The 27,531-nt window shown below is 38.3% G+C and overlaps 2 protein-coding genes across 8 annotated transcripts in view; both read left to right on the top strand.

Moving 5' to 3' along the window:
* The window catches only part of TOP1 (DNA topoisomerase I), a 60,824-nt gene extending 59,190 nt beyond the window's left edge, over nucleotides 1-1,634 (top strand). For all 3 annotated transcript variants that reach the window (XR_014492128.1, XM_083359726.1, XM_083359727.1), the window contains one exon: nucleotides 418-1,634. Coding sequence is in view for 2 of the 3 variants with exons in the window: in XM_083359726.1 (XP_083215852.1) it covers nucleotides 418-520 (103 nt within the window). In the remaining variant the exon portion in view is untranslated. The remainder of the gene's footprint in view (nucleotides 1-417) is intronic.
* Nucleotides 1,635-13,569: 11,935 nt separating this feature from the next.
* Nucleotides 13,570-27,531, top strand: part of PLCG1 (phospholipase C gamma 1) — a 97,398-nt gene continuing 83,436 nt past the window's right edge. For 4 of the 5 annotated variants that reach the window (XM_083358798.1, XM_083358797.1, XM_083358796.1 and 1 more), the window contains exon 1: nucleotides 13,572-14,463. In XM_083358798.1, the coding sequence (XP_083214924.1) occupies nucleotides 14,262-14,463 (202 nt within the window). In that variant the 5' untranslated portion in view covers nucleotides 13,572-14,261. Of the gene's footprint in view, nucleotides 14,464-27,531 lie in introns of all 5 variants that reach the window. The other variant, XR_014492022.1, reaches the window with a different exon arrangement.

Here is a 27,531-nt window from a genome sequence, read left to right as displayed (position 1 = left end):
ATATACAGGGTTATAAGATTTAAAATCACAGTTACAGTAGGTTAGGGATGGGGATAGATACTTCAGCAGGTATAGAAGTATCTACTAGTGATCCATGCTTAAGTATAAGGATTTTAGCAGTCATACATTAGCCATGCATATCTTAAATATTAATTTCAAGCATAATTAGAAGCTTTTGCTCCTACCCTCTATGAATGCCTATTTTACAGTGTTTCCTAAGATTTCAGACAAGATTTTAGAATTAGTTCTAGACATGATCAAGTCACTCCACCATGTATATATTATAGATTTAGAAAGTATATCTCTGAAATTTTGATTTGTTGAGAGTACAATACTTAAGTTTTGTTGTCATCAACTGCTTTTGATTTGTCTCTATTTCTCATCCTCTCTCTCTCTCTCCCCCCTCCCAATTTTAAGGTGCAAGAAATTTGGAATACCGATAGAGAAAATATATAATAAAACCCAACGAGAGAAATTTGCCTGGGCAATTGACATGGCAGATGAAGACTACGAGTTTTAATGTGATTTTAATGGGCTGGATTTTATGGAAGAAAATGAGTGTAGCCTGATTTTAGGGAGATTGATAAACTGTGAGCCTTACTTGTTCTTTATATTGGGGGGCGGGGGGGTGTCAGAGGGGAAAGTGAGTGTCTGATGAAATACCCAACATCTTTGAGTAAAGATATGCCTGGAAATATTGTAGAGGAGCCAAGACAGTTGTCCTATGGACAACTTATTTAAATCTGTTTCAGAGACCTAAATTCTAGCTGTATGGTTGTGTTTTATCTCTGGAGTACAGTAAGGACAAATGAATGGAAGAATTTGTTAATGTTCTACCTGACAAATTTGCCATTACACTGAAGAGCTTGGAAATCATTATCTACTGTATACAGAATCCAATGAGATATTGATATGTTTTTACAGTTAGGGTTTTGCAATAACTTCTATATTTTAATAGAAAATGGACTCCTTAATTTCTCCCCACCCCCTCATTAATTTAACATAACTGAAGCCCTTAGCACACTGGTTTTGGCCACAATGGTCCTGGAAACAACCTGTTGTTTTCATTTTTACTTGTCACCATCATGGTAATGAAGCCTAGAATAAAAAATGCAACATCTCTTCAAAGCAAAGCATGATGGGAAGATCCTTCCTGACTTGAGTGTTACCTTTTTTTTGGTTAATGTGAATTTTTAGTACTTTTAATTATTTTAAAATATTTAAACTTTTTTTTCCTCTTGATCTTAAAGATCATGTAGATTTGCAGAAGATAGGGAAAGGGCTGGGGAGGGTTAATAGATTATGAGTACAAATAAATTTGTGACAAAATGTATTCCCATCATACTTTGTTCTGAGTACATTATATATATATATATGTATAGATATATATATGAGAAATATCCACATTTGTGGGTTTTGTTTTGTTTTTTCCTATGGCAGATTTTTTTTCTCTCCCTCCCCACTTTTTTTAATAAAAAAAAACCCTTTCTGCTCTCTCTTACTTGAAAGATTTTATTGTGTAAAAAGAACTTTCACAGGTCAATAAAATTTTGAGGGAAGTGAGCTTTGGTCCAGGAAAAAAAAATTAAAAAAATTAAGATTTAGGGCTTTTATTTTTTTTCTTTTGTAATTGTGTACAAAAAATAATAAAAAAAAATTAAGCAGAATTTTAATGTGAACCTTTTTTTTGCTATAATCCGTTAGTTTTAGAAGCATTGTTAGCTTAGTGTGATGCAAAGGCAAGTTTCCCGCAGTCTCTCCTTGACAAGTATCTTCTATTTTTATCATGAATTCCCTTTTAATCAACTGTAGGTTATTTAAAATAAATTCCTACAACTTAACACAATGCCAGCATCCGTGTGTTCTTGTACCCAGAAGGCCAGTAGTTGGCTGCAAACCAAGAGCTGCAAAATTCTTTGTGGGGAAGAGGTGTTCCAGAATGGATTGCCCCCAAAAATACAGGTGAAGACTGGAGATGGAGAAATTGGGTTTATTCATCTTTTTGTTTAAATTCTCCCAATTCCCTCTTAACCAAATAGTTTTACTTCAGCATTTATATTTCTGTGAGTTTGATGATAGTTTTCAGATTTTAAAAAGTGTGTATTAAAAGTATCTTCAAAATACACTTTGAAATCAGAAAACACTGGACATGCATACAAATAAATGTTAGTGCTATTTGTGAACTGTTCAGAAATTGATGCTGAAATTGTATGGAATGAGTTTCATGCAAGAAGATGAGAAACTGAAAGTAACAGATTTGCTCATTTAGTTGAGTAGTCCAGTTCCCACTGGCTTTCAACATTACCTAGATTATAATTTCTTGTCCTTCATGTAGTGTTTGGCCGATAAGATTCTGCATAAATGGCAGAATTCTGCATGTTCATAGCTTTTTACTTAGGTTTGTATCCACAGCTACAGTTTTGGAGGTGAGAGAAGGGTGTTCTTTACCTGTTGAAAAGCAAGAACAATGCCTTAAAAAGAAACTTCAAATTATCCCATCTATAGCAATAGCCTTTATATACTGCTCCATATAGCACTCTATGGACAGTTTACAATTTGAGCATTATTTGCATATCACCCCCAACAACGTGTGCAGAGATTGCCTGCAACACTGCACGTTAACCAGTGTGCCACCAATAATAGGCAGGGGTTATCCTTAAGTTGGATGTTGTGAACCTGGGGACTGCTCCTACATCTAATCGTATTTAGTTGTCAAATCTTGACTAATTCACTTTTCTATTTAATAAATTAAAAAACAAATCTGCTTGCTGACCTATGGCTATGATGCTTTGGTTCATCTGAATTTGCATGTAGAAACCACATACTAAAATGGCATTTTCAGTATTATGGAGTAGCTGATAAAAAATTCAGGAGTCTGCTACCAGGTTATTTCTGATTTTTTGCCATCATAGATTAATATGGTTTTCCTACACTGAGTAGGATAAAGAAATACTTAAATAGAAACAATTGCAACGGTAGGTTTACAAAGCAAGCAAATGTGTTCTTGCCCCATTCCCCTCCAAAGTCACATTTATGTGGAAAGAAGTCCTTTCATATAAAAAGCAGCATGTTCTTAACATACTACATTGTGTTGTTTAGTTTGATCTGTTTGTAGGAGTCAGAATTTCATTAAAAAAATACTGAATTGCCAAAATGGACAAATGGGATTAGTATGAGGAAAGGAAACTAGACACTAAACATTGATGTAGACGTCTGTATCCTTGCCTTTTCTATGTATTTAATGGCTTTGAGCTCCTTACTATTTTCAGCAGCTAAAACCACCTGTATTATTACAGAGACTGTCATTTAACAACTGTTCGTGCTAAAGAGGGTGATAAAATAGTAATTTTACAACCAATCCTCACATTTGCTACCTTTGCAGATATGAAAGCAAAAGAAAGCTGCACCAACAAGCAGTCAGTTTCACTTAGCAACTGTTTTGTTTAATTGCCAAATTGCTAATTGCAACTAAATAGGACTAGCATACAGCAATTCTGCACATGTAGGTAGACAAGTTTCTTCCTCTGTTTTTATTCTTTTATAAATGTATTCAATGTAGACACCATCCAACTCCAAAATGACTCAGAAGTTCACAAATAATGTTAGCCCTGTCAGGTAGAGCAGATCAGAAGCCAGCCAGAAGTATTAGCTCTATATTACATTAACAGAATCTTGCAAGTCTGAAAGTATTTCTCCCTTCCTCTCCTTTTACTCTCCAAACTAGGGAAGGTCCCTTCTGAAAAATTTCCCACAGTTACCTTTTTGTGGACAGAGATGTACTTTAGATGCTGGTTGTCTAGTCTCTCTCTGCTACCAGTTTCCCACATAACATTAAAATTATGAGATCAAAACCAAGATGGGATTACAATACACAAGACAAAAGTAAGGAACACACCCAACAAGGGGCTCTATCCATCACATACCAAACTCTGGGAAAACAATCAAATCTTAAAACATTTACAAATACAGATAGTCCTTGACTTACAACAGTTCATTTAGCTACAGCACTGAAAAAAAGTGATGTATGATTGTTTTTCATATTTACGATCGTTGCAGCAGACCCATGATCATACGATGGGTCTGATGTTTGGCAACTGGTTCATATTTGATGATTGCAGTGTCCTGGGGTCATACAATCACCTTTTCTGACCTGACAAGAAAATTCAATGGGAAAGCCAGGTTCACTTAACAACCATGTTACTAACTTAACTGCAGTGATTCGCTTAACAACTGACAAGGTCGTAAAATGGGGCAAAATTCACTTAACAATTGTGGTACGTTGAGGACTATCTTTACCAGCAAGATAGGACCACATAGATTTCAAGCTGAACTTATTCCATAGGGCAGACACTGCAATAGAGAAGGCATACCTCCTGGATCCCAATAAATGACACTTTAATTGAAGAGACATGGAGAGTTCCAACTGGTGGGATTGGGGATCTGGCATTGGTAAGAAATTTTGTATGTTTATGCAAGGCTAATTAATAGTGTTCCAGGTTTCTCATGGAGCATATATTCCTACCACAGAGTTAGCTTTTCTTGTTGCAAACTGTTACGTTGCTTGTGCAGAGCTAAAGCTGTATTTGTGATCTCTCCAGAGATAACCTCCAGTTGGACTATTTTAAGCAGCATAATTTCCTATGAAATTGATTTTATCTTGCCAATTTTAAGCTCATATGCAGGCCCACTGGAGGTGAGGAACTACTGCGAGTGTTGGCTATTCCTACCAGCTTGGTGCTGTCTACAAATCTGATGAGTTCCCCATCTGTAACTGGGCATTGTCATGGTTCTGATAAGATGAAACCCATCAAAAGAACTTCAAGGCAAAAATTCTTCCTTAAAGAACATTTTATTCAGGAAACACAAGTATGGCACTACATAGTTGAACCCAAAAACTAAATTCCCTTCCCTGATACAAAGTAACAAAATGCAATTCCCACCCCCAATAAGCTGTCATAAATCACATTCTCCAATTAGCCTAAAATGCGGGCTTTCTCCCCAGCTCCTCAGCCCTCCATCAGCTCGTCCTTGGGTTCCCACAAAGCAGCATTGTTATGGCTAGCTGAGCTCGAGCTTTCATCCCAACCCACCCCCACTTCTGCACCCGATTTCTAAATACCAGAAAAAGCGGGTTAAAGCAGAAAATGGCTGTAATTTTCATCAGTTGTCAGAGGGAACATCCAATGTTTACAGCGTTGACAGGCATCTTCATACAATCGGCTATAAAAAAGGACTTTCCTTGACATAGGAGTCACAGCAGAAGCAGTTGAAAGAAGATATAAATAGTAATAATAGCACTTAGCACTTAGACTTGCACAGTGCTCCATAGTCCTTTACAGCACTCTCTGAATGGTTTAGAAATGTCTGCATATTACCCCCAACAATCTGGGTTCTCATTTGTTCGACCTCAGAAGGATGGAAGGCTGAGTCAATCTTGAGCCAGTCAGGATTGAACTCCTGGCAGTTGGCAAAGTTAGACTGCGATATTGCAGTCTAACCATTGTGCCACCATGGCTCCTGTAAAAATAAATAGTAAAAAGAGTGTAAATTCTAGTTCTGTTAGGCATAAAAGCTAGTTAGTAACTTCACTAGTCATTCTCTCAGCCCTAGAATAAGGCGGGGGGGGGGCAGGCATCTACCTATTAACCCATCCTAGATAAGTGATGTAACTGTCTCTGGACCACAATGAACACGGGATTCGGAGGGGTGTTCCAAATGTTTTTCACTTAATAATCAAAATCACAGTTCCATTTTCTGAATTGGATTAGATTGTTTTTTGTTTTTTTCATAAGGTTGAGGAGTGGTTATTGTGGCTATTATTTTGCAACAGACAAGTTAACAATTGTACACAACTGATGTCCTGTATTTGGACACACACCCTTCAATTTTCATATTGAATAAAGATCTACTCTGGTGCAAATTGGGAGTGACCGAGCCTGGTGGGAATGATTTTGAGTCGGGTATTTTAAAAGGAATGGAGACACTCAGTCTCTGAAATGTTTATATTGTCCTTCCATGCAGTGTGCCTTTCTTCTTACAAGTTTGTTTTTGTTCTATTTCAAATGCTGTTTTGCAATTGGCTGGGTATTTTCCAATGCTACAAGAAAGGTGATGTTTAATAAAATATTTCCTCCATCCCAAAATGCATGCTGACTTTCACATGAGCCAGAGAGAAAACTCATTTATTTTTAAATGAGGTTGTTAAACGTTTTAAAATACCGTAGAGATAAATGAATTTCTGCTTCTTGAATGTAGGATTCCTATCTCATACCCTTTCTCTGCCACCTATTTATTTTCTAAATTTGAAATTTTATTTCTAGCTGACAAGCAGAAAGAACTTTAAAATATTAAAATTGTGTAGGGAAAGTGGAAGGCTTAATTTGTTAATGGCTACTAGTGTATCCATTACCAATAGCTACGAAACAGCACTATGAGACTAACCACTCCTGTCATCTCTGTATACTACTTGAATGCATCTGGCTGAACTGTGTAAAAATATACACTATTCTGAACTGAGTTTTTGGCATGATCCAGTAGGAATGTTTAACAGACTTCATTGCACAGTAGTAAATATTGATATTTCATGATGGACTCATTTTAAAATCATTTATACTTTAACATAATTTTGGTTTTGACCTAAGCAGAATCTGAAATCATTTGAGGTATTTAATAGAGAGCTTATGTGGCTTTGATATATCTGTAATGCACAGACAATTGTAAACTGGAAGCAGAGTCTTGAGCCATTTTGATAATTGCCACCTTAGATCATCTGTACTATAAACTGTCTTCACTGAGCAGTTTCAGTGCACGTATTGTAAAAATCATTGCACTGTACAGAAATGGAAAATAATCCTATCTCTATTATAACAGTGTAATCCCTTGGAGAGGACAAGTAACAATTTAAAAACTAATAGTTAATATATAATCTCTATTGTTATTAATGGAAAGACATTTCCAAATTTGAACGTTCATTGGAAAGCTTATATAGCATGTATTTAATTCCAGTCAAATATATTTAAGATGATCTTCATTCAAGTTACAGTATATCTTTCTCCTTTCTTCTTAATTCCAAAGACACACATTTAATTTCATTAATTCATGCTCTTTGCCATTTACTTCTCTTACCTTCCAAGTTACGGTCTTCATGTATCAGGATCATAATCTGAAATTGACCTCTCATCGTGGCTTTCATCAATCAAGTTTTTTATATATTTGTGAAAGATGGATTAGATCTTGACTATATTTCCATCCTTAGGTTATTTAGGTTATTTCTGCACTAATTATGGTTAAATGGAGTCATCTAACTATAATTGTGCAAAATAATAGTAATAAGGATAGGACTTGCACTACTTCAACAGCAGTTTGGTAACGTTAGAAAGTCTCTTTAAGTCACTAATATGGAAATGGCTTTAACTGAACTCATGACACAAGCAGTATTTCTTGCTAACAATAAGGACCATTAGTACCTGACATTTTTTGCACATTTTGACAAGTATATTCAGAAGCTTAATAAAACCCAAACAAGCATTTTAGAGTATTTCATCCAGCATTTAGAATATTTCATCCAGGATTTATCTTGCAAGCCAACATACAATTGTTTGTATCCCAACTACCAAGATATATGCAATGTACGCAAGAATAAACCATCATTTCATGTGTTCACATAACCTTAGATGTTTTACAGCATGGAAAGACAAAATAAGCACAGCAATGAAGCAGTGTTTTCAAATGTTGTGTAGTCTGGAATTCCATTTTTGGGGTTTGTAATAGATTTATAGTAAGTACATTATAGTAAGTACATTATAGTAAGATTTATAGTAAGTACATTTTCTATTAATAGAAAAGCTAATCATGCTTATTTGACAGAATTTTACTAAAAACCCTAATTATTTCACATTTTGCTCATTAAATTCAGTGGCACAATCTTGAAGGGCTTTTAAAAGCTTCACAAAAAAAGGCTTGCAAGAGCCCTGTGCAGTCTGCTGTTTACTTACCTTGATAATAGAGGTTCACAGCATATCTATCACGAGTATGGGAAACCTGTGGCCTTCTCACTGTTGCAGAAGTGTAACTCTTAGCATTACCATTGGGCAGGATGTAAGGTTTCTGGGCACTATTGTTCACAAATATCACATAATGGAAATAGAAGACACAAACAGAATTGTCTTCACTGGATTCATCAGAAATATATTCATTATCTTTATTTAGTTTTCATATTTCTGCCCATATTTCAGGATCTGGATGGTGAATGCCTGTGACATTCTTCTAAAATGTATTGAAATCAGTTCCTGGAAAATTATTCCTTTGATTTTTTTTATTTTGATGCTAAAGTAGCAAATTTGGAAGATGCCTCAGCATACTTCCAGTAATAAGCACGCAAGCTGTGAAGTAAAATCTTTTCCCCTCATTAGTCATTTTTAATGTTGGCCAGGCAGAAATGGGAAATGCAGATCAAATGATGTGTGCCCAAATCAACTTGAATGACACTGAATACTAATGCTTTCTTGGACATTATGATTATTATTATTATTTGCACTCTGGTGATAGAGTGAAATATTTGTTCATCTCAGATGAATTAATTAAATTGATTAATTTGAAGTCACTTAAGCTTGAAAAACAAAAGCCTTAAATAGGGACTGTGAAACATAGGAACTCTTCTATGCTTAAAAGTTCCCATCTATGACCTTCCCAAGCCAGAGAACATTAAGGGGACAGTGGGATACACATAAAGGTGTCTTAAATAGGAACATGAAACATGAATCACCACTGCTTCCTCTTGTCTTTCTTCCAGCTCTTATGAGTGATGCTCTTGTGACAAACCACTTCATCTTGAGCTGTTTATTCAAAAAAATGCAAGGAAGATAACGAAGTTAAAACATCACCATCCTATCTTTTTTGTCAATAGGACTGAAATGGAAGGAATGGCTGTATTTCTTGGAATAAACTTACTCCATTCAGTATGGTGGTTGTGCTCCAATAGGATTTTGTAACTACCTGTGTAGATGAACTCAGATTTCTTTATCAACAAATACTAGACCATGAGCATATTCTTGTTACTTTCCACACATTTTTATGAACATGTGAAAAATACTGAGACAGAGAGAGAGAGGAGGAAAAAGTAGTCATCGTAGAAGTGATGTGAAGTAGTAGTAGTGGTGGTAGTAGTAGTGTGAAGAAGCAGCTATTTGGAGCAGGGAAAGGGGCCAATACAGAATTTTCTGAAAACTAAAAGCCACGTAACCTCTTCGTGGGCCTGAGGTGCGGTATGAAAACTGCTGCCTCGTAGGAATGGCTGCTGTTTCTTTCCCCCTTGTGTTCTGCCTAATTCTTATTTGTGTGTGCCTAAAAGTTGACTCCTGGGAACTGAGTGGACTCATCCTTGCAGTTTTCTTGGTGAGGTTTTCAAGAGGTATGCCATTGCCTCCAGCTCTTTTTTTATTTATATAGTCACCCATCTCACACACGACTCTGGGAAGCTTACCATAGAATGTTTTATATATGAACCAAGTTTGTTGCTGTTTATTAAAACCCAGATTTATTCTTGGAATTTCTTTCCAGTTAGAGAAATAGGAGTTGAGCTTTTCCTAGAAAGTACAATTCAGATTTCACAGCACTGCCTATACTACTATCCCTCTCCCCTTGAATATAGTGATAACAAAAAGATATAAAAAGTCTTGATTCTTTGCTGCCATTTAGTGGTCACCTGGGTTTTTGCAAACCTGATATGGCAACCAAAGCCAACTATAATGTGGCTTATTTGGTTTTAGCCTAGCACAAAGTACGAACCAAATGACTGTGGTTTCTAAACTAACATTTTTAGCTTGGTATTATATGAAGACAGCTAAATGGGACCTCTGTAATAAATTAATGTTGCATCATGACTTAGTGTGATGTGTGAACAGTCAGTACCATTTTCTTTTCCATTAACACTGCCTCTTTGTTTGTAACAAATGGCCTCTGTTTTCAATATACATGCTGGGCCAATTGAAGCTTTGTCTTGTTGCAAACATTTAATTGTTCACTTTCTGCCTGTCGTACACCTGTTAGAAGCAGACATGTTTATCTAGAAAGGAGAAAAAGTTAAGCTACTTCACTGAGTAGATGTCATCATTAGTAAAAGGCGTCTCGGTATGTGTGCATGAGGGGAAGGTTGGGGAAAATATATCACCAAAACATGCTTGAAAGAAATGTCTGTTGTTACAGCAGCTCTCTGTAATACACCGGATATTAATCAATATCCTATCTCTTAACTATCTATGCATGTTTAATCAGCATTAAGGCTATTCTCTTTTAGTGGGATTTACTCCTAATAGAAGGGACGCGGTGGCTCAGTGGGTTAGGACGCTGAGCTTGTCGATCAGAAGGCCGGCAGTTTGGCGGGTCGAATCCCTAATGCCGCGTAACAGAGTGAGCGCCTGTTACTCATCCCAGCTTCTGCCAACCTAGCAGTTCGAAAGCACGTCAAAATGCAAGTAGAAAAATAGGGACCACTACGGTGGGAAGGTAACAGCGTTCCGTGCACCTTTGGCGTCTAGTCATGCCGGCCACATGACCACGGAGACGTCCTCGGACAAGCGCTGGCTCTTCGGCTCTGAAACGGAGATGAGCACCGGCCCCTAGAGTCAGAAACAACTAGCATGCATGTGCGGGGCAACCTTTACCTTTACCTTACTCCTAATAGATATGCATGATTGCAGGCAGACAGCTAAATCCTTTGCTTATTAGGCTGGAAGTAAAATTTCTACATTAACAATTTATACCTAAACAATAGAATATAGGAGCAAAAAATCATACTAATAATCTGAGGAATGCTTTTCTTCTTTAAGCAGAAGTACTACCCATTTTAACCAGACTTTAAGACTTATTAGTTTGGAACACCATTAGTATGGCTTGCGCTGTACCTTGACAGTACTTGTTTTCCTTACAAAGAGCTCAACTTGGTTTCTCTTAAACCCAATCAATGGTGATGAAGACAATAGTAACCTCTGTATTTTCCATGACCCGTTCCTTTGATAATGCTGGTAAGGAATTATGGAAACTGATGTCTAACAATTATGGGTAAGTGAGATCTCATGATACATAGCACTTATATTTCTTCAAGACATTCAAACCATAAATCACAGTTTATAGCTCAATTATTGGAAGACAAACTAAAGAAGACTTGCACAAACTGAGGTGCATGCACATACATGCTCCCCACTCAAACATTCCATCAAAGGTGCCACCCCTTTTGTTTGATATAACCCAGGGGTGTCAAACTGCTGGCCGGCTGCATCATAAGGAGGCCGTGCCCACCCCAGCTCCAGCAATGCGAAAAAAGACAATACATTGCAACATGTCATGTGACACGGTGAGTTTCACACCCGTGATATAACTGAAGGGAAAATTATTTAATAGATGGAAATAATCATGCTACCCATATTGAATTCATTTGTTCTTATACTAAAATATAAATATCTGCCCCACCGCTTTTTCTGCTTTTAAGTATAGTCACTGGCCTGCCACTTAAAAACACAGTGCAATCAGTGCTAAACCAAATATATCACAGTGACTGACTATAAAATACATTAAGCCACAACCTGGGCAGTTTAGTGTATTATGCAAACTAGCCAATGTACATCCTCCATAGCTCATTGTGATGCTGGAACTCAAAAAAGAAAAAAAAATCAAAAATAGACACCCAGTGGTGTTTATATGCCCAATAAGACCTGGAAGAGTGGGCTAATGCCCAATACCTCAGGACTGAGGGCATTAGATTTGACAAAAGCAGCTTTCTGTTGCCATTTCCCTTCTCTGGAACAGTACCCACCAGCTCCAAAAGTCTCAAACTTTACTAGGATCCTTAAATGACTCATAGTTTGATAGCCTTCTGCAAACATCATTGGCTATGTTAGTTGGTGATAGTCTTCCAGAAAGAAGACTGTATGTATGTAAACTATGTATGTGTATGTTCTCCAAAAAAAGATAACCTTTTGAGCTGCATCACCTGCAAATCCAGAATATAAATTACAAAGGGCAGTAATCAAATATATCAAAAATAGCAAAATATATAGCACCGAGATATTTGATTCCAATCATTCATTTGGATTGGTCCCTCCTGGTGACAAATGTCCAGAGTGATTGTTATCAAATATCTCAAGTGCTTTCGAGTCATTTCAGTATATTGTGCGAATGCCGCCAGAAAAACCTTTAAGAAATTACAAGCTTTTCACAGTAGCTCAAATCAACAGCTGCTGCTACCGCCGGTCACATTTTGCCCAACAGCAAAGCCGGCGCAGTGTGTAAATGCCCAGAGACGGGTATAACTCAGCTAAGATGATTAGGGGGCTGGAGGCTAAAACATATAGAGAACGGTTGCTGGAATTGGGTATGTGTAGTTTAATGAAGAGAAGGGTGAGGGGTGACACGATAGCAGCGTTCCAATATCTCAGGGGCCGCCACAAAGAAGAGGGAGCCAAGCTATTCTCCAAAGCACCTGAAGGCAGGACAAGAAGCAACGGATGGAAACTCGTCAAGGAGAGAAGCAACCTAGAACTAAGGAGAAACTTCCTGACAGTTAGAACAATTAACCAGTGGAACAACCTGCCTCCAGAGGTGGTGAATGCTCCAACACTGGAGGTTTTTAAGAAGAGACTGGACAGCCATTTGCCTGAAATGGTATAGGGCAGGGGTAGGCAACCTCGGCTCTTTTATGACTCATGGACTTCGACTCCCAGAATTCCTGAGTCAGCATAGCTGACTCAGGAATTCTGGGAGTCGAAGTCCATGAGTCATAAAAGAGCCGAGGTTGCCTACCCCTGGTATAGGGTTTCCTGCCTGAGCAGGGGGTTGGACTAGATGACCTCCAAGGTCCCTTCCAACTTTATATTATTATTATTATTAACCTGTTGGCTACCTCTGATCGCCGGGGCACGGCCGCCTTCCCATCTTAAGTCTCCCAAGAAAACAAGAAAAACCACAAGGCCCGCGGCAGGAGGGGGCGGGGACGGAACCATATATGGGTGAACTCGTATCTTTTCAAGAAGCTAATCCCGCCTCCTAGTGTCCCCCCCCCCACACCCCCGCTTTAATGTAGTTTAACTTTAAGGAGAGCGAAGTGGCGGCGGGGGGGGGGCGGGGAAGAGAGTGAGGTGGCGCTTGCTAGCATATTCCTCTAATTTTAGTTGCGTGTGTGAAAAAAAAGCAGGCTCGAGGTCAATTTCCGGCCTTCCGCCTGGGCTCTTTTGTCTTCCTCCGTCAGGGTCCAGACTCCACGACGAGCAATGGTCGATGCGCGCCGAGCTCTGCCCCTCTGGCGAGGCGGAAAGCGCTAGCCCGAGAGCCAAGACGCTCGCTCGCTTGCTTGCTTTCGTTTCACGCCGAGGCCGTGGCGAGCGTGCCATTGGCCTCCGTCGCAGGCGAGCTCGGCGGGGCTTCTCGCCTCCCGAGCGGTGAAAAAGTCGCCGCCTCCCTCTCTTTTTAACTCCGGCCGTTACTGGCCCAGCTGTGGAGCGAGAGGAGTTCAATCCGCCCGGTTCGGACCAAGAGCTCTGTTTTTTAGGGAAAGAGAGAGCGGGAGAAGCGGGAGAGGGGGGAGAGTTGGAAATAAAAAACGCCGCAAGAGAAGGGGAAAGGCGCGCTCTGGGTTCCGGCCTCCGAGCCTTTGCTGAGCCGGGAAGCCGCCTTCGGCTCCTTCTTTCCCACTTCCCGGCTCCTTGTTCCTCGCTTCCTTTTGCTTGAAGCTCCTTTCAGGATTGGAGGGAAAAGGAAAGAAAACGGGAAGGAGGCGAGGACGGAAAATGGTGCACGGCTGCAAGAGAGGAGGAGGAGGGCACTTTCAGCGTTCTGAGACTGAAAAATTGAGGGGGCCCAAGGACACTCCAACCGGCCGGGACTAAAACGACCCCCGTTCTCTCTCTCTCTCTCTCTCCCCCTCCCTCCGGTCTGCCTCCATCCCGCGCCGCCTTCTTTTTTCTCCTCCCCGCCCCCGCTCTTCTCTCTCCTGGGAAGAAGGGGACTAAACCTTAAAACGCTGCCGCTGAGCAGAGAAAGGAGTACCCTGGGGAGGATGTTGCTACGAAGTTAAAACGACGAGAAAATTGTCCTCCCCCGTTTTCTGTCTCTTCCTCCTCCTCCCCCCCTTTTTTTTCCTCTCGCCACCAGTTTCTTTTGGCTTTGGCTCCGGTGCCAGAGAGACAATTCTCTTTTGTTTGCGAAGTCCCCCTCCTTTTTTTTTTTGTTTCGCCCAGCTGGAGAAAGAGGAAAAAGGCTGGGGAGTCACCATGGCGTCTCTCTTCGCCAATGGACCCTGCATCCAAAGTGAAGCCGAAGTGGGTCACCTCTATCGGAGCCTGGAAGTGGGTACGGTCATGACTCTCTTTTACTCCAAGAAGTCCCAGAGACCCGAGAGAAAAACGTTCCAAGTGAAGCTGGAAACTAGGCAGATCATTTGGAGCAGGGGGTCGGACAAAATCGAAGGCGCAAGTAAGTGGCTTGGTTTAATCCTGGTAGTACCCGAAAGACGAGTGAAGAACATTTGAGGTAATCCCGGCATGCGGACTCCCGTGATTTTGGCCCGACCAGTCTCCAACGAAGCGTGTTTATGGTTGGTTGTCCTGGCTCGTTTGAATGAACTTGGAACTACGTTGAAGGTCTTCACGATTTAATAAACACCTTCCCTTCAATAAAGTAAACAGAAATGATGCTGAAAATAGTCCCACATCTTAGGCTACTTATATCTGTGGCCTTTGTGGTGCAACACTGGTCTAAAAAAAGAAAACTGGGAATTGTAGTCTAATTACCTGGTGTAGGCAACCTGCCAGCCGCTTCGTTCTTTACACAAAACATAATTTGTAGAATTTGGAGGTGTACATTGCCTGTGGTATTCATACATTAAGCTGGCCCTAAAAGGGATCAGCCCCATTGGTGGAGGTGAGGACTATTGCTGGCTGCTATGTCCTGATAGAATTTCTACTTTTTCCATTTGATGCTAAAATGGACTGTCTAGCCTCCCTAGGAGTTTCTAAGAAGTGCGTGGTTGCCTATTGGAGAAGAGTAAACTATATGGACTATCAACCAGTTCTTTCTGGTAAAATTATTTCCCCACAGTTCATTTTAGAAAACAGTTTGGTATTTTTTTTAAAAAAATATTGTGTTATTTTATGTGGAACTTTTTAGTTTCAAACCTTCACTATACTCGGAATTCAAAATATTTTATATATTATCTTATGCTCCATGCAGTAGATGATGGTTTAAATATCAGTTTAAATCATTTGAGAATTCTGAATATTCTGGTTCTCCCTCTTTCTTTTCAAAACATCAAACCTATAATATGAAAAGAGAATTCTGATGTTTCTGCATATACAGAGAATTGGATATATATGTAAATGCTCAAAATGGAGAAAGCATGTCCAAATATTTTAAAAATGGAAATGGTTTCTTTACATTTGACCTAAAGGCCACAACTCATGATTTCTACAGGTAGGAAATATGTTATCTGAGCACCTATGGTATGCAAAAGTTGCTTTCAGGTTACTAGATAAACATTATTTGTTTGAATAAGCAGTATGGAAGCATCAGAGCTTATGTGCAAATTAAATAATTAAGTTTGTATGTTAATTATCCCTTAGTAAATTTGCTTGACTTTTATGGACTTATTTTGAAAGATGAATTTCTCCATCAGTTGTATTATCTGTATGTGTCCTGATTTATAGTGCTGCACTAGCCATTTTTTATTACTATGAACAAAAAGGATGATCACTATATCATTCAAATCTGAAATTGTTTTATAACTGCACTTTTTGACAAACACCGCTGTATCTGCCTTGGAAAGTAAAGACAAGCAGAGTTGAAATTCTTTAATATAATTCGTCCTCCCTTTGTCCCTGCAGTGAGGTCATCCATACAAAAAGCTCAGAAAGGTGGGTTATTGGATTCCCATACCAAATAAAAACTGAGAATTGAGCAGCCTTTTCTCCCTTTTTGTTTTCCTACAGTTAAAAACTCATTTACAAAGCAAATAGACTTGCAATACCTTGCGATAGGCTTTAGTCCTTTGGAGGAAAGAGGTGATATAAATCTAATGAAGGAATGACTAAATACTTTCAATTCTAATAGATACATTGTAGTATAGTCTTTTTGGATTAAATTCTGCTTACAAAATGTATGAAGTATTTGGGCAAGAAATATAAATATTGGGATTAAAAGGCCATGAAATTACTTCTAGAGAGGTCCCAAATGCCCATTTATACATTCCCTGGTTTCTGGATTGGCTGCTTCTTTGTGCATGTGCATGCCTCTGAATGTAATAAAATACATACATTCAGACATAATATCTGTTAACAGCATTTATTGTCAGCTCTGTTTCTTTCTATAGTGGACTGATAGTGATATCCTTTGAAATCTGAGCTAAGAAATGAGGATCTCTTAAGTAGTCTATTAGCAAACAATTTATCACCCTTGAAAGCAGATGTTTTCACAGCTAGATGATGGATTGATTAATTGTACTGGAATCCTTTTTCTATATTACGTGATATATGTTTTTAACATTTATAAATAATATATGTATTAAGTTTGGAGAGACCAGGGAAACTTGGGTTCTCTGAAAAAGATGTTCAATTTGAGATGAGTAACTTTAGAACTACTAGGTTTACATTGAGAATGAGGACAATGATTGTCTCTCTCTGCAGTCTAGTCTTTCTCCTCCTTTTAGCAGTAAATGTATAAATAAAATTGTGTGAGATTTTGTGATTAGTGAGAAAATGCTGTTTAGAAACATACATAATTGAATTTGTCACTGATAGATGTTTTTCTAGAGATACCTTGAGCAAACAGCAAATTGAATTCAGCCCCTTTGAAGTCCATAAAAATATGTTTCCTAATTTATGAGTAGTTGAAAAGAGTTATAATGAGTTGAGAGATACTTTAAGTAGCTCATAATTTCCAAAATACAAGATACTCTAGGGCCGTATTATTTTTTCTTACTGACTCATATATCACTTTAATATTTTTAATACTATTCGCTTTTTTGTAAGTATAATGCATAAACCTTGCAAAAAGAAAACCTGGTTTATAAATTGCACTGAATGTTTTGCATATCATATTAACCAAATTGCATATTATAGCTTAGTATGGTGTGATCAGAAACCTTGTACTGCAGTCTTATAGGCAAATGGTCGGTCTCTCTAGCTACATTTAACTATATGACCCAGCGCATTCATTTTTAAGTTGTTTGATGGCTTCTTTTTGAAAGGGATTCCTTCTTGTTCAAGATGAGGAATATATACAATGATGTTTTTCAAATGTGGCAATATTTAAGATGCTGGCTGGGGAATATTGGGAGTTCATACATCTTATGGTTGCCAGGTGTGAAAAACGCTGATCTAGAAAATGGCTTGTAGGGTGGGGTTTGTTTTGGAATAAGGATGGAAGAACTTAGGAAACTCGTTTTAAAGCTAAGCTAGTTCCTTTGTGAATATATAAATTGATTCCATTAGACAGTGATGGAAGCCATAGGAAAAGATATTCTTCCTTTGCTGCTGCCACAATGTGGTATTGTGATCTGTGATGCTGCTGATTAACAGTGTGCACATCAATACTTGATGGTATCTGTGAAAGAAGAAATAGTTTTACTAACTTTATCTGGATGAAGTGTTCAAGGTAGGCAGGTAATCCTGAGATACAGTGAGACTTAGCACTGCTTCTTGAGGTTTTTTCAGTGTGAGGGTATTGCTTTCTAGATCTAAATGTGTTAAAGCTTTACATTATACTTTATAAAAAAAGGTCTTACCCTCAATGTCTGTCTTTCTGTACTTTAAATCAAAATGTTGCTTTTCGAACAGGTGCCTTCTCTTTCCATAATTTAGATCCTGAGTTGAATAGACTTGTGGTAAGAGATGGAGATATGTACTATTACTTGCTTTATGGCTGCTTCATTTTCCTAATATGAAACACATAAACATACATATCCCCCAATAAAATTTGTCAATCTTGAAATTAAAAGAGAAGAGTGTGTGCAATCTACACCCAATTAAACTAATATAATCTTGATGGCATGAATAAAATAGGTTCTCCTAGAGTCCTAGAAATAAGTATAATTTTGGTGCAGAAAAAAAATAAATAGAATCCAACTATGGAAACCAAACTTTTGAATGTGATGTGATATAGAGAACTGTATAAGATTTCATGAATTTGGTATCGCCATGTTGTTCCAGGCCTTAAATTCAGGTGTATTCAGATCCGCCATTAATTATGCTTTAGAGTGTCTAAAAGGTCTAGCCTTATCAGCGTCACTGATTTTATGTGTAAATGTCTGAAGCAGAATGCAGTGCAAAAAAAACATCTAAATGGTTCTAGATCTCAAATGCCAAGAATCAAAATTTTCCACCTTTTTCTCCAATAGGCTGTTGAGGACTATAGCTTGAGTTCTAGGTGGCTGCTTAGTTAAATCAGCTGCAATTAAATGGTTATTTTTGCCCTGTGGATCTCAGAAGGAGGCGTTTTTGTGAGAACCGATCCTAATTTTGTTTTTTGTTTTAATCTGACTGAAAACATAACATGGCCTCTTTCCAAGATAGTTTAGGTAGGCATGGATTTTGATATTTTTTTTGTAGGAAGTAGCCTTTGGATGAAGGGTTTGGTTTAGTTGCATCATAAAAGACAGGAGTTTTTTTGTTTGTAAAATGTTAAGATTCTCTGGAAAGTTTGGTATCCTTACGTATCTGTTTTTGTCATTTATTTTTGAAGGATAAATGTACATTTATGTCATCAGTGATTTTGCAGATCCATGAAAGCAATATAATATTTATTCCAGTACTCTATTTCTGTTTAATTGAAACTTTCTAGGATTTAAATGTGCTCAAAGGTCAATCAGACTGATTTTCTAGAGCAGGGGTGTCAAACTGCCAGCCTACAAGCCAGTTGCATCATACGGAGGCTGTACCCATCCCAGTGTACCCATCCCAGCTCCGGCAATGCAAATAAAGTCGCGATACGTGATGCGGAGAGTTTGACACCCGTGTTCTAGAGCATCCAAATATAAGTTTAACGTAAGTACAAACATGCTGCAATGTGCCACAATAAGAAAACAATAAAAGTACAGTTGTTTTGTGATCACATCCAGATGACTTTAGGAAAGTCGAGCCAAACACTGAACTATGCTTCCCTCTGTCCTCAAGGATTTCACTGATGTGTAAATATTCATCAAATATGAAAAGAAAACTTTTCAAATTTTAGTCAGTGTATTATAGCATATTAAAAGTGAGGAGAGTCAATATCTATCATAAAGCAAACATTACTTCCATAGTGAGTGCTGCCATTTCTCTCCACTATGCTTAGTTGTATTTTGTTGGGCAATTTAGCAGTATTGTTCCAGGAATCCAGAGGCCAGTGTAGTTTGAATGCCTTGGCAGATGCTCCCAGTATAGTTAAGGAAAGAATATAGCTGAGTGTTTGCATTGTTTTATTAAATACATTATGGAAAACTTTTAAAAGTGTTGCTGTGACCTTTTGGGCTGAAGGACAGTTCTGCATTTATTATTCACATCCATTGTAAATATATACATGCCCAGTGATTGCTCTTAAGAAGAGATGATCTAAATGAAAGACTTAGTCCAAGCACTTAAGTGAAAAAAATGTGTACAAGCAGAGACCTAATAAATGGAGCTCCTCATCAATAAATCAATCAAAGCTTTGGTATGGATCTAGCCTCAGAGCCCACCGGTCTTGTAAAGGTTATCATGCTTGAGTACAAGATTCTTTAAAGTCCTTCCTTCCTCTGGCAAGCTCTTCATCACTATAGCAACTGATGAAGAACATTGATGTTGCCATAACAGGAACGTTATTTTTACACAGCATTGAAACCTCAGACACTGTACCTCTCTTGATCATATAGACCAGAGGCCCCCAACCTTTTGGGCACCAGGGACCGTTTCTGTGGAGAAAGATGTTTCCACGGACCAGAGGGTGCGTGGTTTCATGTGCTGCCTGCATCCAGTGGATGGGGCTTCACTTGTTTGCATGGCCCCGTTGCTGGTATGCTGAGGCCCGGTGCCAGTCACGAACCGGGGGTTGCGGATCCCTGATATAGATTTGACTAACTTATTGCATTCATATTTAAACGTTAACCAGCTCCATTGCACCTGGAACCTGGTGGGACAACTTGATATGCCCCCTACAGAATCTACTTTCCCAATCAATAATTGGGAAAGCAAACTGTATGAAGAATTGTCAGCTTCTCATTGAAATATTCATATCAATGTTTTTTCCCTTTATGTAGCTGAACAGAGATGGTGAGCTGAGAAATGTGCAGTTGTAAAAATTGGACAACACTACTTGTGTTTTCCTTTATTGTAGTTGGGTTGGGAGTGAAAAGAATAGAAATGCTTCTAACTTACAATCAAACGTGGCTGTTGTTTTGAAACTAGATTTAAGCCACAAAGAAGAGGAGGAAGGAACAAAGCTGACAATTGTTTTGTTTTTGAACAGCAAGATTTGAGATAGCTTGAGATTGGCTAATACATGTAATTGTCCAAAGACTATAAATTAAATATTCAATAGTTTTATTGCCACATTATGTTCATAGCACACTATGTTTTGAATTTATAGACAAGGTTCCCTGTATAGGATTTTTTAAATCTCTCAAAATATATGCCATAATTGGAGGCCTTTAGCTTTTGCCTAGCAACTGTAATAATTGCAGTTCTGCTTCTGAATCATATTTTTCTAAATAAAAAGGAGTTTGGAGGGGAATACATTAGATTGAATCCCATTGGAAAGCATCAGATTGGATACCATAAATGTTTGGAAGTGTTCCAAAGCATTTGACTTTTTTATGACCAAACCTCTACAAGATGTGTTGACCAAGCATCTTAATTATGCATTGGATTTATCACCCAACTATCTTTGGAAAGCTTAAGGGAGCAGTTCTTTCCCCAGTTCTTCCTCCAGCAGCCTCATCAGGTCAGGTAGCCTCCAGTGAAAGATTGTCTATGGCCTGAAATCACCTAATGAGCTGATAATGGACTTAAAAACCTGACTCTTCTCAATTTTTCAGTCAAGTACCTTAACCATTATATACCATTATTAACTTTCCTTTCCTTCCTCTCTCTCTCTCTCTCTCTCTCTCTCTCTCTCTCTCTCTCTTTCTCTTTCTTTAAAACTTTCTATTTGTTTTATCCTTTTACAATTTTCTTTAATAAAAATTATAAATAAAAACAAGAAGTGATGAATATTTAAAGAGATCCCTTTGGGCTCTTGTATCTCAAGGCAAAATGTTTAAAATAGAAATATTTTAAAGTAAATATTTTTCTACCAGCTATTGCCTGACATCACCCTTCGTTTTACAAATGAGCTGCAGAATATTTTGGTTGCATGACATGAAGAGGCTTGACTAGCTTCCTCCCACTATTAAACAGCTTGACATAATATTTCAGTGATTTCTTGAAAGATTGGCTTTACAGGCTCCAGTGCAACTGTCAGGCTCATGATACTTTATGAAGTAGACATAGAAGCTATTCAGTTCTTAGAAAGAATAGTCATTTTTTAAACTAATTTTATTTATTTCATTTATATGCCAACCCATCTCATCGATAAAGCAATTCTTAAGCTTCATACTATTCTTAAGCTTCAGATTTATTCGCCACTGCCAAACCATTGTTGAATCCAGTTGTTGAGGTTCCTAAATATAAAGCTTAAGAAATAGTGGGTTCTATACATATAGGTAAAAGGCAAATGAAAGGAGAGACTGGCAAGCAAGTTTTCTGTGGTAATAAGCCACATGCCCATTTGACAGTTATTGATTATCTTTATAAAGCTTTAGGTTAGACTTGTTCACTAATGAAAGCATCATACCCTCCAGTGTTAATGGTGGGAGTTCAACTCTTTTCCTGCTTCCTCTGAAAGGTAGATGCTTGTAGCAGTTGTATTTAAAACAGCTCTGGAAAGCTGGATCTCATTATTTAATATGTTCCTAGCCTACAGTAACTCGAGAGCATTATGGGAAATCACAGAAATTGTTAATTCAAGTCACTTTGGAGTATTGGACCAGAAACGAAAAGTAAAAGGGAGAACAATTGATACTCTTCCAATCCATAGCAATGTGAAGTGCTATTTTTACAATTCTGCTTTGAAACACCATTTTCCTTCTGCATTTACAGATAACTCTCATTTAGTGACTGCCTCGTTTAGTGATGTAGTTATGATGGTGATGAAAAAAAAACCTCCATGGCCTATCCTTTGCAGGTTTGTAAAGCAAGGCTGTATACTGTCGCCCTGCCTATTTAACTTATATGCAGAGCACATCATGAGAAAGGCAGGGCTAGATGAATCAAAAATTGGAATTAAGATTGCCGGAAGAAATATCAACAACCTAAGATACGCAGATGATACCACTCTAATGGCAGAAAGTGAAGAAGAACTAAAGAGCCTCTTGTTGCAGGTGAAGAAGGAGAGTGCAAAACTTGGGTTGAAACTTAACATTAAGAAAACCAAGATCATGGCATCTGGCCCTCTCAATTCCTGGCAAATAGATGGGGAAGAAATGGAGGTAGTGACAGATTTTGTTTTCCTGGGCTCCAAGATCACTGCAGATGGGGACTGTAGCCAAGAAATTAAAAGACGCTTGCTCCTGGGGAGGAAAGCCATGGCAAATCTAGACAGCACACTAAAAAGCAGAGACATCACCCTGTCAACAAAAGTGCGTATAGTCAAGGCTATGGTCTTTCCAGTTGCAATGTATGGTAGTGAAAGTTGGACCATAAGAAAGGCTGAGCGCCAAAGAATTGAGGCCTTTGAACTGTGGTGCTGGAGAAGAGTCCTGCGAGTCCCTTGGACTGCAAGGCGATCAAACCGGTCAGTCCTAGAGGAGATCAATCCTGACTGCTCTTTAGAAGGCCAGATCCTGAAGCTAAAACTCAAGTACTTTGGCCACCTAATGAGAAGGAAGGACTCCCTGGAGAAGAGCCTAATGCTGGGGAAGATCGAGGGCAATAGAAGAAGGGGACGACAGAGAATGAGGTGGCTGGATGGAGTCACTGAAGCAGTAGGCGTGAGCTTAAATGGACTCCAGAAGATGGTAGAGGACAGGAAGGCCTGGAGGAATGTTGTCCATAGGGTCGCAATGGGTCGGACACGACTTCGCAGCTAACAACAACAACAACAAAAGCAAGGAAGGCTGAAGTAAGATCGTAAGGACAGTTGCAGCTTCCCTTGGCAACTGCTTCACTCAGCGACAGAGTTGCTGGTCTCAACTGTGGTCACTAAGTCACGATTACCTGTATTGCTAAACCTGTATTCTCTTTTCTCCAGTGAACTGCAGATATCTTTGTATGCCCATTTTATCCTTTACAAGTTGTATGAGGTACATTAAGAAATGCTTCATGGCCCCAAGTAACCCAGAGTCATGATTGTGCATCATGGCCAAGTGGAAATTTGTTCTCATTCCCAAGACCTAATGAAAGCTCACGTAAATACTGATTTTTTTTAAAATTGGGCAATCCTACTAGGATTTCAGCCATTTTTAATTGTTACATTTATACATTGGTTGTGGGGTACTTTTTGGGAGGTCTCACAGGTTTTACATTGCCAAGATTTCTCATGAGGGGTAAATGCTGGATAACAAAATACATGTGTGGAAAAATAAGGTTATGCCATTACTTCGTTATAGGTTGCCCTAGGAAAACCTGACTTTGATGGGCACCACACCATTTTTAAAAATTAATATGGAAAACAAGTGGGGTATAATTTCTCACAAAATGATTTCAAGCAGTCACAGTTATTCTTGAAAATTGGTTGTCTAAGGAGATTCTCAAACAGGTAATGGTGGTCCCAAAGATGCATTTTCAAAAGGCAACTGAACTTTTTGTTTTTCCTTGAAGACTTCTTGCTTCTCATCCAAGAAGCTTCTTAAGTTCTTGAAAATTGATTCTTGTACAACTTTCTCCAAGAAGCTTCTTAAGTTCTTGAAAATTGATTCTTGTACAACTTTCTCCAGCCATCATCGTGTTGGAATCTTTGGCTGTGAAATGTTGACCATAAGAAATTAAAATCCAAAGACAAATCCAAAGAATAAAAATGTTCTTCGTTCAAGAGTTTTGATTGCAAGGAATGAATAGATAAAGGAAGTCGTGTCAAAGTGTATTATGGAAATTGAATTATATAACCTTCAGATTATTTTCTGTAAAATATAGTTGTAAAAGCTAATGAAGTATTAATTTAGGTGACCAAATAATCTCATGCACAAGTTGCTGCTGTAGGGAACAGTCCAACATGATTGCCAGCAGAAGACCTCAAGTTGTTGTGTGGAAATGGTGCAAGGAAGAAACAAATGTTCCTGATTATAGGCCTAGCTGAAATTAGCAGATGTTCAGAAATCTGCACTGAGAAAATCTAACAGCCACCAAATATTTATAAAGGGAAGAATTATTTATTTATTTATTTCATTGGATTTGTATACCGCCCTTTCCCGAAGAACTCAGGGCGGTTTACAGGGAATTAAAACAGGAAATACAAAAATTAAAAATAATTAAAAAGATTATAATAGTCCCTGAGAGAATAAAAACCCCAATTAAAATTAAAATTAAAATTCTCAGCCTGGGCCAGAGAGCTGGAAGAGCCAGGTCTTCAGGTCCCGGCGGAATGAACGGAGGTCGGGGGCAGTCCTCAACTCTACGGGCAGCTGGTTCCAGAGGGCAGGCGCACCCACTGAGAAGGCCCTCCCCCTGGGCGTTACCCGCCGGCAATCTTTTACTGGCGGCACCCTGAGAAGGCCCTCCCTGTGGGAGCGCACAGGACGAAGGGAACTTGATGCTGGCAGCAGGTGTTCCCTCAGATATCCCGGACCCAAGCCATTTAGGGCTTTATAGGTCATTACCAGAATTAAGGCAAAGGGTCAGAGTGGTGGATAGCATTAACAACATCCTTTTTTCCTAGATGCTGCTTATGAAAGTCCTGTAAGAATACAATGTACCCGGTAATGCAGGGGTCCCCAACCCCTGGTCCATGGACCAGCACCTGTCCGTAGCATGCCAGCAAGCGGGCTGCACAAACAATCAAAGCTCCATCCTCGGGATGCAGGCAGTATTCAAAACCACACCCCCTCTGGTCCATGGGAAAACCTTTCTCCATGGCACCGGTCCCTGGTGCCCAAAAGGTTGGGGATCTCTTCTGTAATGGTACTAGCTAGTAAGGCAGTTGATCCTTTGGCTTTTCTAGTCTACTGATCCTTCAGTTAATCCATTTTAAAAATGATTAGCTCTAGAGACCAGATACAGCAGACTAGTTTTGAAAAATGACATGTCACTCTTTTCCTTCTCATATCAAGTTTTTAAATATTTATCAGCATGTTAATAACCTTTTAATGCTGTAAAAATATAGCTTCTCCCTCTACAACAGAGCTTGGATATCAGAGTAATAAATGGGGAAGGAAGGTGAAGTTGAGAGAAATGGGGAAAACAATTTTCAGTCTGTTAATTTATTTTTTGATGGATACAATTCATAGCCTCTCTTTAAAGTGAAGTTTCATAATGTTCTCTATATGATGGCCCTGGGCTAGATAGTTTAAAGTTTAGATATTAAAGCTACTGCATCATATTAAAGTTTACTTTGTGTCTTTTTTCCAGATTATATAGATTTGGCTTATTGTCTTTGTGAAGACAGATGCTATTTGGCATAGTGCTTTATTATAAAATAATAATACTGATACTGATAATATTGATACTTTTGATTTTTCTGTGGCTTTGTTTGCAGTAACATTCTGGTTGTGTTAAACTACAGGTCTATGTTTGTAATTAGATATTTGATGCAAAATACCTGAAGAGCACATGTTGGTGAAGGATTTCACCTCTCACCAGCATGGTCAAGTTATTTCTGAAAAGTCTTCTATTTTAACTTTGCCTTCACAGTGATTATGTTGAAATGGGGGTGGTTCATTCAGGCATGATATCCTCTGTGGAACTGCTAGTGCAGTTTAACTGTTTGAAGAATGTAAATTCTTGGCTTTTCAATATGCTGTCTATATATTAAAATATTTTTACCATGTTACATCTACTTTGTGGGAAACTTTTTAAAATTATCATTGTATCATAACACTGAAAGAATAGAAAGAAACATACCTTTATTTATGGATGGGGAATAGACTTTTTTCCTTGAAACAAATAGCAGGGATGTGTGTCCTTGATAAGAATAGAATAAGCAGTTGAGAACAAAAGAATTACCATGTTTTGTTGTAAATATAAATGCCTTTGAAAGTTAGTCTGAAGCATAACTACTGCTTGGGATGGTCTTTTGTCTAGTGAATGTTTAATCCTTTATGATATCAAAGAAGGGGCTTTCTCTTCTCCATCCATTTTTCCTTTGTCTTATCTCAATCTAGTTTTGTTCTCCCTTTCCTCTTGTTTTCTCGTCTCCATACATTTTTTTTTCTTTTCTCTTGTTTCTATTAGTAGGAGGGTGTTTATGTATCTGTAGATTGTCCGTTAATATAAATTTACTTTTTTGTCCTAGCTGAATGAGTCTTTTGAAGTATGCCATCTAGTAGAAGCATTTGCAAGTGTGTATCATATATATATAAGAATCTCTCTCTCCATTTCTCTTCCTCTCTCCCCCCCTCTCCTTATCTCCCTTTCTGTTTCTTACTCTTGATAGAGATGTAGAAATTTGTAGGGTTGGTTGCAACTAGAGTTGACAACGTAGTGTTGACAAGATAGAAATGTTGAATACTGTACAGATTTTTTTTGGTATTTCGTTTCTGCCTGCTTTTTGGGACAATCCTTTTAAATGTTTGGGTCATCTTCCTTTAAGCAAATATGATAGTAGACATTAGAGAGTTGTCTATTTAAATTGTATTTCCTTATTTGTATAATGGGTGCAGTCTGCTCTTTTAAGGGTATTATTCTCTATTTCCGACCGGTAGGAAAAGAACTCAGTCTAAGTTGAAAATTAGTTAATATTTGCCAGAATACAGTGCTTTTTAGGAGTCTTGTCACCCCATTATATTTATGTTTATTTAGAAATCACCTCACTAATTTGCAGGAGACTTCCTCCCAAGTCTTATTTGCACTGAATTTACTCTTGGAACTGATGTGCAAGATTTCTTCTAAGGATTTGGATTGTTAAAACCAGAACTTGTTAGGCAGAAAAATCCCATACTTCAGGAAATGCTAATTGAAAAGCTGTGCTAGCATATGTAGTATGCTGCACCACCAAAGTTCTTTTCTAATGTTTAAATCAATCCTGCCATGATCCCACACAAAAGCATCTTCATCCATCTTGATTAGAGGTTCTTGGAAGATCATGACTGGTGATTTCTGATGCTCTTTTTCCATATCCCATTTGTCACTAATTGCCACTTTGGGCACTTATCCATCAATCTCCTTCCATTTCCCTAAAGTGAGTTTAATAGAGAATGCTTTCCATAGCTTGGTAAGAATATCCCTTCAATTCCATTCCTTTCGAAGATAATCTACCATGCTCCCATAGTATGGCAGCACAGCACTTTTCTGCTTCTACCCCACACAAGTCATTCTGTTGTGTTCACAGCAGACAAATTGATTATGT

Source organism: Vipera ursinii, assembly GCF_947247035.1.
Source record: "Vipera ursinii genome assembly, chromosome: 3".
NCBI lineage: Eukaryota > Metazoa > Chordata > Lepidosauria > Squamata > Viperidae > Vipera > Vipera ursinii.
The sequence above is the reverse complement of the archived record's forward strand: the minus strand, read 5'-3'. Positions and strand labels throughout refer to the sequence as shown.